Source organism: Trichosurus vulpecula, chromosome 4 (assembly GCF_011100635.1).
Source record: "Trichosurus vulpecula isolate mTriVul1 chromosome 4, mTriVul1.pri, whole genome shotgun sequence".
Classification (NCBI taxonomy): Eukaryota; Metazoa; Chordata; class Mammalia; order Diprotodontia; family Phalangeridae; genus Trichosurus; species Trichosurus vulpecula.
In genome coordinates this window covers 302,319,415-302,332,365 of record NC_050576.1, presented here as the reverse complement: position 1 = coordinate 302,332,365, position 12,951 = coordinate 302,319,415, and the positions used below count along the sequence as shown (strand labels likewise).

Here is a 12,951-nt window from a genome sequence, read left to right as displayed (position 1 = left end):
AGTTATCCTTAAAATATCCACCCCATTCTTCAAAATGAGAACCGTATGCACAGAGTGGCAGCTTGTCTGAGGGTCACTCAGCAAGTCCCTGACAGAAGCCTCAAGTGCTAAATATAAGGGGTCTCAGCTTCTTTTTAGTATGATGGTCACTGATGAGCAAGATCAGACTTTCCCAGCAGCTTTTTCAAAATGTCAGGTATTGATCTGGGTTTGGTTTATTCTTAAGAAGTAGCGTCTTCCTGATGCCCAGCTAAGTCGCGTCTACTGTCTGAAAGTATTATCTTCCACTAGGCTTCTGATACTTAAAATGAACTCTCCCTTTTGCTCCTGGCCACTGTGCCCCAGTAAGCTCCAAGCCGGCGCCATACCCAAAGACGCCACAGGCCATACCCTGCAGCTGCCAGGATTCCCACAGCTACTGCATCAGCCAGCTCTGCAGCAATCAGGGCTCTCCCTCCTAATCACAGACTCACTATTAAAAATACATTAAAGGACCAAGAAATGATTAAGAGATACAGGGGTGTGCAAGTAAGACTGATGTTTCCAGTTAAACCCATCTTCCAAATTAGTCACAGTTACTCTGCTGCTCTGCTAAAAACATTAGCTTGATTTCAGATCTGTTTTCTGAGGGTACTTTTCATCTGCATCAAAAGTCTAAATGGAAATATAGCCTTTTTTTAAATCAAGACCCAGTGCTGTTATTTACAAGCCCTGGAGGTAGGGTTGGATGACTTTGTATGACCTCTAACTTTGAGAATCTTCTTCTTCTCCACTATATTTGGTCCAGCACCAGGGAACCAGTAAGTGTTTCCCTTTTTAAAGTCCTGCTACTTCCCCCTATGATTTACACACCGTCAAGGAGCTGAGGACAAGGTGCGCTTGGGAAGGGGTCCAGTTCTTCTGGGAGGACAAATCAGAAAGACAGTGTCCTTGGCTAGCATACATCTCTCCTCCCCATTAGCTCTGCAATTATTTTTCTTTCCCCTTCACCCAGTCATCCTCATCACACAATAGTAATTGACTGTATGTAAGGTCACTAGGTGGCATAGTGGACCTGGAGTCAGAAAGACCGGAGTTCAAATTCTGTCTTAGCTGCTTACTAGCTATATATTCTTTGGCAAGTCATTTAACCTTTCCCTGTCTGCTTCTTCATCTGTAAAATGGGGATAAACAATAGCATCTACTTCATAGTCTTGTTTTGAGGGCCAGATGAGACTGCTATATAAAACACTTTGCAAACCTGAAAAGGCTATATAAATGCTGATTATTACTATTATTCCTTATTTCTCACCCCATTGTAGGAGGCAAAGCTAATAAGCTCTAACCATAGGACTTTGTATCCTATGAAAATTATACTTCTATATAGATAACCTCTAAGGTTCAAATTGATGGAGATTTCATTGCTTTGTAGATTACAAGGCCTTTTTGAATATCCATACTACATTCAACAAAAGAGATAACACTGAGGTCACATAATGATAGGACCATAGATTGAGAGTTGGAAAGCATCTCAAAAAAAATCATCTAATCCAATCTTTCATTTTTATAAATGGAGAAATTAAGTCCTAAAGTGGTTAAGTGATTTATTTAATTAAACAAAGGCAGTTAAGTATATTCATCTGGCTTTGCAGTCCAAGGAAGAATGGTACAAAAGCTTCTTTGGCTTGAGAAGACCTGCTAGAGGGTATGCCCTGCTACAGTAGAATCCAGAGTCACTTGTATACCACCATAAAGACAAGTGAAACTCCAGTTGAGGACCACATAAATTAACAATGTAACATTTATAAAGTTTATTATAATTTACAATGCTCTTTCCTTTTAACAACTCTGTGAATTAGGTAATATAAGTATTATTGTTATTATCCAGATTTCACAGATGACGAAACTAATGCTCAGAGAAGTTACATGATTTGACCTCTGTCATGTGATTTGGAAATGGAGGCGCCACAGTGGAGACCTTTGTCTTCTAACTCTGAGTTTAGTCTTCTTCCCATTACACCACTATGCTGCCTAGGAACTGTAGATACTACGCCATTTGGTAGGCTTTCTGTTTCTGTCTACTTCCTCAGCATTAATTGAGCATCACAGGCAGAAGCATGGGATATTAGGAGGTACAGAGTTAAAAATAAGGATTAAAACATTTGTCTGGAGAATTTTGGATTTTTTTCGTAATTCAAACTGAAAATGGAAAGGGAAGGAGAAAATTGTCTATCTAAATTGACCAGCCTCAATACAACTATGATAGATATGTTATCATAGAGGAAGAATAGCAGTGGAAATACACAATAAATCTCAGAAGATAATATCCTAAATAAGTGACAATCTTAGAACTGATAGTCTAGAATATCTCTGCATGAAAGTGACAAAGATGGGAAATCAGCAAGGTGAGCTGAAGACCTGAAACCAAGAAGCTAAATTTGACTTCATAAGTATCATAGAAAAAATGGTAGGATAGAACTAATAACTAGAATATCATGTCAAAAAGAATCGATTAAGAAAGATGGGACATTGGAGTAACAGTGAAAAAAAGAAGATATACTCATGTGAGGGAATTTGTGAACCAGAAAAAGAGAAGCATAGTGAGAAGTGTTTGAATGAAGATCAATAAGAGGAGAAACAGAAGTTGTATGTTGCAATATAATGGGAATATACTATAGACCACCTAGACAGAAGAAGGAAATAGATGAATAGTGTAGGAAGTCAATCAAGAACTTGTCAATGGAGAACGTAGCAGTGATGGGAAAATTTTAATTATCCGGGTGCATCCTAGAGCTCTCTCCATGAAGAGCAGAACAGATGAAAAATTCTTAATTTGTCAATGACAATAATACCTGTGGCAATTACCTTCCAGGGTTTTGGTAAGGTTCCAATGAGATAACATAGGTAAAGTGCTTTTCAAACTTTAAAATGCTACATAAGCATCAATCCCTGTCCCTATCCCTAGTATGGTTCATGAACATTTAGAAAAGGAAGCACAGATCACTAAATGCAAGTACAGACTCATCAAAAAAAAAAGGTCACATCAAATGAATCATTTCTTCTTTTTTTTTCTTTGATAGAAAATGTTGGTTACTCACACAGTAGGTCAGTAGGATGCCATGCATACCTAGATTCCAATGTAGCATTTAATTAAGACTTCTGTGAGATCTTTGTGGGCAAGTATGAAGATAATAGGCCAAATGACAGACAAAACAGATAGGCAGATCAAGAGCTGGCAAATGAATGGCCATACCCAAAGAGGAATGATTAATGGACTGATACCAGCATGGAGGAAAGTTTCTAGCAGAGTGCCCCAGGGATCCTTTTCTTACCTCATCACCTTTGGTTCTGCTCTTCTTTTTTCAATGGATATCTCAGATGAAAGCTTGGATGGCATGCTTACCATATTTGTAGAGAAAATGAAGCTGAACTATTTTCAACTATCTGAATTACAGTCATGGGGAAGAGTTCTGAAATGTTGAAATGAAGGCTTAAGTTTCAGGGTTCTCATTCTAGCCTGTTCTTTATCCATTTTGGTAGGGGGGGTAAGGATGTCATGCATAAAAGTAGCTATTCCCCAAATAGCCTCTTTGGGCCCACATAGGAGGAAACTTCATACAATTTGATCACAGCCCAGCATTGTGCTGTTGGATAAGTGGAACACATAGATAATCCCCTAGTCTCATTGTAACCTATTAGCATCAACTTTCTCTGCTGCTCGCCTTTCATTCAAATTGCTAATAAGTCTCTAATAAATTGACTAGTTGGGACAGTAGTTGTTATGTGACTCTGGGGCCACACTTGTAAATCACCATTAACCAAAAGTGCTCTGTGACATTGTATGCTCTATAACACTTAACACAATACAATGTTCTGATTCAGAGTTAGGGCTCAAAGAGCTGGAGTGAGTTGCAGCGTGGAAAGTCATATGGTCTAGATATTCATTTATTTATTCAACAAGCATTGATTAAGTACCTACTATGGTCAAAGCCCTGTATAAGAGCTAGGATAGAAATACAAAAAAATTAAATAGTTCCTACCCTCAAGTAGCTTACAGACAATTGAGGAAATGACACATACGCGAATGAGACAATACAAAAATATATACAAAGTCATTTTTTGGTGGAAAGCACCAATAACTTTTGAGGGAGGAAGAGGGTTAGGTCCCTTAAGTTGAGCCAGAGATTCTGAGAGATAGCAATGAGGAGGAAGTGCATTCCAGGCACAAGGGACAACCTGTGCAAAGATACAGAGAAAGGAAAGAGAATATCATGTATGGGAAGCTGTAAACCAATATGGCTGATACATCTAGTACATAAGGGGCAATAAAGTGAAATAGGTCTGAAAAGCTAGGTTGGATTCAGATTGTGAACATAGTCATCATTGGGTTATGGCTTCATCGCTGCTCTTTTATAACATAGTATCACTGGGTTATGGATTCATCTTTATCTCTTTCCCCTGTCCAGCTCTAAAGATGCAAAAGGGAGTGAGATGACCAAGGACTGGGCAACAGAAGGGAAAAGAGATAAGACTAGAGAGCTAGAAAGCTCACAAATGGAATCCTAAGTCCCTGCAAAATTGAGAGATAGCTCCATGGGTCCAATGTCAATGACACACGTTAGAGCTGAAAGCTTTTGTTGGAAGTCTTTATCTCCTTTAAAGCATTTATTTTCCAGAGAAATTTTCTCTTTAAAAAAAAATCTGTTCTAAAAGCAATGCCAAGACATTTAGCTGTCATGTTGCTTCATCCCTAAGTGTTATTAAGGTGCAACCTCCCCCTGGAAGTCTTTCCTATTCCTCACCCCCATGCCAGAGTATTTTATCAATCATAACCTCTCTACTAGTACTTTGCACTACCACTATCTCCCTCCCCCACCCCTCCCACGCACTTACCATATTCTAATTCTTATTATTATATGCATGTCCTCATGCAATCTCCATTACAAGACTATAAACTCCTTGAGGACAGAATCTGCCTTATTCACCTGGATACCCCTTCTCCTCCACGACCCCCAACACCCCACCCCCTGCACCTGGAATGTTTTGCACATAGAAGAGACTTAATGAATGTCGACCAAGGATACACAATAGCTCTTAAAGGAAGGAAAGTGGGCTGGGGATGGAAGCTGTGGCTTTCACAAGATAATCCTTTTAGTTTTAGAGATGGCTCTGGGCATTGGTCTACACTACTGTTTGTTATTGTTGTCATTTTTCTTCTGGGTGCAATGGATAGAACACTGGGCTTGAAGTCAATCAAATCCAGCCTCATACACTTACTAGCTTGCCCTGGGCAAGTCACTTAGCCCCTATATGCCTCAGTTCCTCATCTGTAAAATGGGGACACGCTGGAGAAGGAAATGGTAAACCACTCCAGTATCTCTGTGAACAAAACCGCATGGACAAAAGTCCATGGGGTCACATAGAATTTAACAAGACTAAACAACACTGTTCTTTCTCCCTTCCTGGAAGCCTCATCCCCACTCACCTTGCATGTAGATATGTAGACCTTAAAAAAATCCATAGTAATTTCAAGCAATGGTCCTGAAACTGCCCCCTTTGGCAGATGCTAAGTTACACCTGTTAAATAATTAAAATAAAGCCCTTGTTGTCCCATTTATCCTGTGCTGCATCTCTGTGTGCTTTTGTCTCTGAAATCATAGTTAATGAATTATGTAAGGAAACAACTCCAGGAACTGGGTAGATTTACTAGACGGGTCAACTCAGGGAGAGTTGCTGAGGCATTTGCTCCTTTGATTTTGTCACTGAGAGGAAGGAAACTGGCCTTTAAAGGATGCATTGGCAACAACGTGTAGATGTCAATGGAGAGGCTTCTGACTTGTTTGCCTCAAAGCAGCCGTGCTAGTCTACATTCTGAAGCGTTAAGGAGATGCAGCAATTAGTCTACAAAGCTGCGCTGTCCCACCTGGGAAGTGCTGAGTGCTCACCCAAAAACCTTTGGCCTCATAAGCTTCAGTCATCCTCATTCTAGATCCTGGAATCTGGGACAGCGCACTGGGAGAAAGAAGAGTGGGCTGATGGAAAAAGTCACATGGTGAGAGGGGAGGGGGGAGGAGGAGAGTGACAAGAAGACCTTGACTACACAGAATAGCAACTCTTAGTGTGGCTTAATGGATAGGAAACTGAACTCAAAGCCAGGAATCCTTGGACTTAGGTCCTTCCTTGGCCATATACTGGTTATATGACTATAAGCAAGCAATTTAATCTCTTATTGCTCTGGGCAACTCTCTAAGATCCATATAATTATAGAATTACAGAGAAGTTACAGAAAAGGTGCCCACATGCATTGGCAGAAGGAGTTTCCTCACCTAGGAGTTCCCTATACCTATGAAATCACAGGGGTAGTCCTTATCACTATACCTACAAGCAAGGTATTATTCTAGACACTAGGGATCCAAATACAAAACAAAACAAAAAATGCACCTTAGATTCTATTGCAAAGGTAAGATATGTGCACCAATAAGTCTGATCAGAGGCAAAATATTGAAGTACAAATGATCATAGACTTGGAGATAGGAAGAAAATCAGACATTACTCAGTCTACCTCTTCATTTCCCAGAGGAGGAAGCTGAGACCTAGAGAATTAAAGTCACTTAAAGTCGTACATACAGTGAATGGTAGAACTGGGATTCCAATCCAGGTCCTCTGGCACACATGTGCTCTTTTCACTATATCATGCTGCCTGGATCTCTGAGAGAGATTGGGAAGAGATCTTAGAAATCATTAAGTCTCTTTCTGTCCTTTTGCAAATGAGGAAACAGGCTCAAGTACATTAAATGATTTGCCCTAGGTCACACAGATGGGAAATCTTTTTTATTTTTCAGTTATGTCTGACTCTTCATGACCCCAGCTGGGGTTTTCTTGGCAAAGACACTGGAGTGGTTTGCCATTTCCTTCTCCAGCTCATTTTACAGATGAAGAAACTGAGGCAGATGGAGTTAAGTGACTTGCCCAAGGTCATATAGCTAGTAAGTGTTGGAGGTCAGATGGATTTGAACCAAGGAAGAGGAGCCTTCCTGTTTCCAAGCCCAGTGCCCTAACCACTATATCACCTAGCTGTACATAGGGGATAATAGGACCAAATAATTGAACCCAGGTCTTCTGAATTTCAATCTAATATGCCATGTTGCTATTGCAAAGTGAAGAAAAGGGTTCGGAGTTTGTGTGTGTGTGCATGCGTGCATGCGTGCATGCGTGTGTGTGTGTGTGTGTGTGTGTGTGTGTGTGTGTGTGTGTGTGTGTATGTGTGTGTGTGTGTGTCCTTTTGAAGAAAAGACTTGAGCAGTGGTTAGGAGAAGCTAGAGGGTAAAGGGGAGATGTACTAATTCAGAGGAAGATGAAGGTCTGGTTGACTGGTGTCTCCAGGCTTGCTGCCCACTTTGCCCACGTTCCAAAAAACTCTTCGAGAAATAGAGCACATCAAGCCAAGGCTATCTGCTACTTTGTGGTCAAACCTTTTCTTTGTATGGGGAGGAAGTATCCTGGTATACTGAGTCATAGAGATCTCTGAGAAAGAAGAAATCCAGGGAGACCTACAGAATCAGTCACCTAGAAATATAGAGGGACACTGAGACTCATTTGCACTCAAACAATATTGTTTCATTTACTGATTCTTCCCATGCCTAGTAAACACTTTGAAAACTTTCCCTGAAAGCTATGTCCCTAATGTCAGAGGCAACAGCACACTGGCACTCAAAGCAATCCTCTTTAATTAGGGTTGGCTTACAGAGCGTAATTGTTTAACCAGAGTGTCTGCAATCTCAAGAAAGCTTTGGCTTTAATTTCAAAAGGGAGGCATCAGCTTGTCTCTGCTTGAAAGAATCCCAGGTTACTGAGTAATAGCCATAATAAGATTGAGAATGAAGGTGACCTATAGAAGCATGGTAAATACATGATTTTCTCTGCTCAGCAAGTGAATTTTGATTATAACTCAGCACTTGCCTCAGGTCCTAAGATGCTGTTAGCATTCTCAAGAAAGCTCAGGGAAGAACAAAGTGCAAAATATTTCCACAAAGAAAAACATTGGCTTCCCAACCTTATTTGTGGCCACATTTAACCCAGAAAATTGAAACCAAGGTTGCAATCTATCTGTCCTTGGTCACAATTGCATGGATTAGCCTTTCATACAGAAGGGGTTGGGGGTGGGGGAGAGGAAAAGATCAATAGCCAGTCTTTGGTCAGCAATTTTTTATCTTTCTTTTTTTAAATTTTATTTCTTAAACGTAAGAGGCTCCTAAGTCTATATCTAATCGGCTATTTGCCTATTCTGTATAAAAGAAAATTTAGAATGGGGAATCTCCTTTGTGGGCACATGGACTATAAGAGATCTCTGCTTCCTATTGCGTGGCTAGTTAACTACTCTGGTGGAATGTTTTCCTACTGCCCCCCTCCCCCGGCAGAGATCGGTGAATGATCAAGGGGACTCTAGAAACCTGGGCTCTGCCTCACTCCTGGTGGACTGCAGATATACCAGAGAGGGGGCAGCAGCAGCATGGGCTGTAACCATGTGTCTAGCTCTGCTACAGCCCTTTCCCCACTGCAAGCACGCTTGTTTGTCATGCTGCACGCACCCTTAACAGATCACCCAGCTTGCTCTGTTTACCTATTGTGAGGACTGTTTGAGCAAAATCCCCAAATGGTTTTGTGTAGAAAATGAAAAGCAAGAAGAAGAAAGCATTGGAAAAATGAGTCATATTTGGTGACTAAGATATATGCTGCTTTTGTAAAAAGAGCTATTTCTCACATGACTTTTCTGTAGAAGAGGTAACATTGTGTAGTACATAGAGAATTGTCCTATGATTCAGGAAGCCCAGAATTCAAATTGCACCTCTGAAGCAGAATGGCCATAGGCTATGTGACCCTGGGCTAGTCACTTGCCTCTGGCAACTCTAAAAGACCTTAAGTTGCAGAGCAGATGGTTGACATGCATTGGTAGAGGGAGCTTCCTCACTAGGAGTTCCTCACACCAACAAAATCACAGGTCCATTCCGAAACAAAGGGGGAAAAGCCTAAAGATTTTAAGTGAGAGGTTTAGAACTTCCTTTTGGAATAGGATCAGGGCTGCTATTTCACAATTAGACTCTTGCCATTTATCTGGAAACCTTTCACACATATCACTTCCTTCTTTCAAGCCATTAACAAGGGTATCTTCTCATATCAATTTTAACCTTTTAGGTTATAAATCTAAAAAACATATTAAGTCACCAAGTAAATGCTATTTTAGACTAAACAGTTAAAAAGATAAAACTTTTTTAAAAAAACGTCAAGATAATACATGGTCCTTTCCTCCCTGCACCAGGTAACTAAAGTGGCAAAGAAGTATAACTATAAATGGAATTGTAAATATGGCCTCAAAAGTGGTCATAAGATGGATTATGAAAAGATATCCTATACAAACACACTGCTGAAACTCACTGAGAGTAAATTTCATTTGTAAGAATAAGTCATTAAGAAACACATATTTCTGAATGGGGGTAGGAAGAGGGACATGCTTTTTAGGCAAAGATGAAAACACAAAGTTATTCACCTGCTCAAAGATAAAGACCCAGCACCTGGGACAGGTCCTTTCCACAGCTAAAGAACATGTAACTTCCTGGGGAGAAATAACCTCTGGCATCTTGACCCTAGGTGATAGGTGACTGTCTCTCCTAGAGACTCCTATGAAGTCCAAGGCTGGGTTGATGGACCCTACACTTCAGCACTGATTCATAAGGTCCACATTGTCTAGCAGAAGCTTTAGATTTCCTGGTGATGAAAAATAAGCCAATGGCAGCTCCCCCAGGTGATCAGAGGAGAGTTTGGGAGAATGCCATAACCATCCTATCTGAGGATGCCCATACATTTTATTAACATAGCCTCTCCTCTCAAGCAGGATTTAGGAAAATGCAAATGAGGGGGGCAGCAGTGAAACAGGAACAAGTCCTTAAGTATCCGCCTTTCATTTTTACAGCATATTCAGAGAAATTCAACAGATTCATATTCATCCTGCTATCCTCCTCCTCTCTCAACATTCTCTCAGCCAAGCTGCTGGTACTTTATCTCCCCATTGATAATATCTGTAAGAATCCATCAGTGGTTTCCCTTTAACCTGACTGCTCTCTAACAGAGACACTAACTCACAGGGTCTGAAGCAGCTGCAGCTCCAAGATTCTCAGTACAGAGGCCATAGCAAGCACAAGCAACAGGGACCAAAGTGTTTTACGGCAGCAAAATAAAAAGAGGCTTCCTCCTCCTCTTTGCTTTCTTTCTTTCCCTCTGTCTTGGCCTCAGGGTTGAAGCACAGCTAGCTCACAGAGTCCAGCCTAGCAAACCCAATGCAATTACCCTTCTAAGGGCAAGGGCCAACAACTTACAGAAGAGAACTCTCCCTCTTCTCTCTGATGTCCCCCACCCCTTGAAGTCTTCTCATCAGCCACATCTCTCACTTTGGCACCAGCCAGACGGCACCCAGTATCCATGTGGTTAGGGCTTCTCCGAACACATTGGAACAGATTGCCATTTTCTCTAACTTTTCAAATCATTTCTCCTGAACATTTGTCCCATGAATATTCCTGACAGAAGGATAAGAAGAGGGGGCAGGCACCCTTGCTCTTCCCAACCCAGTCTCACTTGGATGCCTTTTCTGAAAAGAAATGAGACTACATCCTGGATACCTTTCTTTTCTTGAGAGCTGAGCAAACAAAACAACCACAAAATATGTACAAGCCTCCTGCACAGAGAGAGGGTGAGAGAGAGAGCGCTGGAGAGAGGGAGGGAGGGAGGGGGGAGAGAGTGTGGGGAGAGAGAGGCCAGGGAGGGAGAGAGAGAGAAAGAGAGAGAGAGACAGAGACAGAGAGACAGAGAGAGAATCAGACAGAATTGGCTCCAACCCCGTCCAAATTTTCTGGAAAACCATGCTCTCAAACCCAAGCTGGGTGAGGTTCGGACCGAGAAAGCAGCTTACCTTTAGGTTCCGCGTTGGGTTTACAACACACACAAGTTGCCCGGCAGCGGAGAAGACCCTCTTCGCCTTGTAGTGCTGAAACCTGAGATGAATGAGATCTAACACTGCCCCAAAACACTGGGTGAAGAAAAGCATCACAACTTTTTGGGGTGGGGGGGTTTGTTGGTAGAGGAAAACAGCGGAAGAGGTTGTCAGTTCTTGAGCTGTGCTGGCAAGAGTGCAGCCCTCGCAAAAACTACTCTCCAGCACGGCTTAGCATGCCTTCATATTCATCATCAAAATAAGACGGTTAGAATCTTGCAGCAGTGGGTCGGCCAATCAAAAGGACAGAAATGTTATCCTTGAGGTGCAGAGACAGCCAATAACAAATGCCTCCCCTCCAGAAACTCCCTGATGAATTGAGCCTGGTGGAGAATGGATTATTGAACATTACCATATATCAGCACATTGCATTTATCTCGTGATTACAGCCAACCATACATAATGCTAGGGAGATGGGCTGACAAAATTGATTGCTTAATGTCTCCATTTATTAATTGACTTAATTTAACATGAGAGCCCTCCTTAGTGCCCCGCCCCCCCCCCCCAAGGAGAGCATTTAAGCCTTAGATATCCTGCTCAAAAGTAGTCAGACACACAAAGAAGAGTGAAGCTTGACTCCCACAAGCTGCTTGAGGAAAAACCAAGTATTACAAGACTAGAGCAGTCCCCCGGAAGAATTTGGCAACAAGAGAAAAAGTGAGTCGCTCTCAGTCTCAGGGTCTGCCTCTCTATATGTTATGATTTGGATTTCACAAGCTTGCTACATCTTATTTTTCACCCCTTGTGAGCAAAGGAAATACTAGCAAATGCATCTTCGTTAAAATATACACATATATACCTGCACACACGCATGTACATGTAGTACTCAAGAGCACTAATTACTGGAAGCCAGAAGTATGAAAGCATAAAAATGCATAGGGCAAGCTTCTAAAAATAATGAAATCCATGATGCATGAATGCACGCACACACAGAGAAACCAACACTGAGGGGAAAGTGGCTTGTAAATCAGCAAAATAATTACAGCTGCTGAGGGTCTTTGCTTGTCATTCATTTGCATACTGGTGGGCAGCAAATTACTAATTAACCACTGAATTGTTAGTGACGTTTAAAATAGAGATGAAGTCGGCATGTACCCGATCCCTTGTATTTTTTTCCCTCTGTTTCCAGCAGTAACACATTTCTCTACTTGAGCCTGAAAGGAGGCTGGCCCCACAAAATGCTTAGACTGTGTGTGAACAGAGTCAGCCTGTGTGTGGATCAAAAAGCTGATTTGTTGTGGAGGGCCATCCTGAGTGACAGCCAGTTCTGCTGGTTAATGAATCAAAGGGGACTAATTGAATTAGCTTTCTGCCAAGCCATCCTGTAGGGGCGCTATTTAGGTTTTCTGACAAGAAGGGGTTGATAGCTCTTTTACAATGTACCATTCTTTTTTTTCTGGGGGAAAAAAAAACCAAAACCAAACAAACAAGAAGAGATAGACTTGGGAAGGCTAGGAGGGATTTGGGGTGTGTGTGTGTGTGTGTGTGTGTGTGTGTGTGTGTGTTCTCTCACCCCTATTCTTGTGTCTTCTTTTTCATGTAAGATCAACCCTGGATGGCATCAGGATTCTGATCAGGTCAGAAGAGCCCCCATGCTGTGCCGACTGGCTGAGGGTTTGTGTATCTGAGCTGCAGTCACCGTGTACCCACTGCTCATTTCTGAAGTGATCCTATATTGTGAGCTATGCCCAGCAATGGAAGATTTCCAGAGATGCCAGTCCTTCCCCGTGAGTCAACATATGTAAAAACTACATGCCTATGACACATGTGGCTTCTGGCAATTTATTTGAATGATGAACTACAAAACCAGAAGAAACTGAATTTGTCTGCTGAGCTAAGCTTCCCAAATGTTGATTCTTCAACTGAATTGGGAACCAAACTTTTTCTCCCTCAAATGCTCAGAGAATTTAAAGGAAGCAAACTATTAAGCT

The 12,951-nt window shown here is 41.6% G+C and overlaps 1 protein-coding gene across 1 annotated transcript in view; it reads right to left on the bottom strand.

Annotated features, from left to right (window-relative positions):
- The window catches only part of SIAH3 (siah E3 ubiquitin protein ligase family member 3), an 88,886-nt gene extending 77,797 nt beyond the window's left edge, over nucleotides 1-11,089 (bottom strand). The window contains exon 1 of the mRNA XM_036757648.1: nucleotides 10,940-11,089. Coding sequence (XP_036613543.1) covers nucleotides 10,940-11,074 — 135 coding nt within the window. The 5' untranslated portion in view covers nucleotides 11,075-11,089. The remainder of the gene's footprint in view (nucleotides 1-10,939) is intronic.
- Between the last annotated feature and the right edge of the window lie 1,862 nt (nucleotides 11,090-12,951).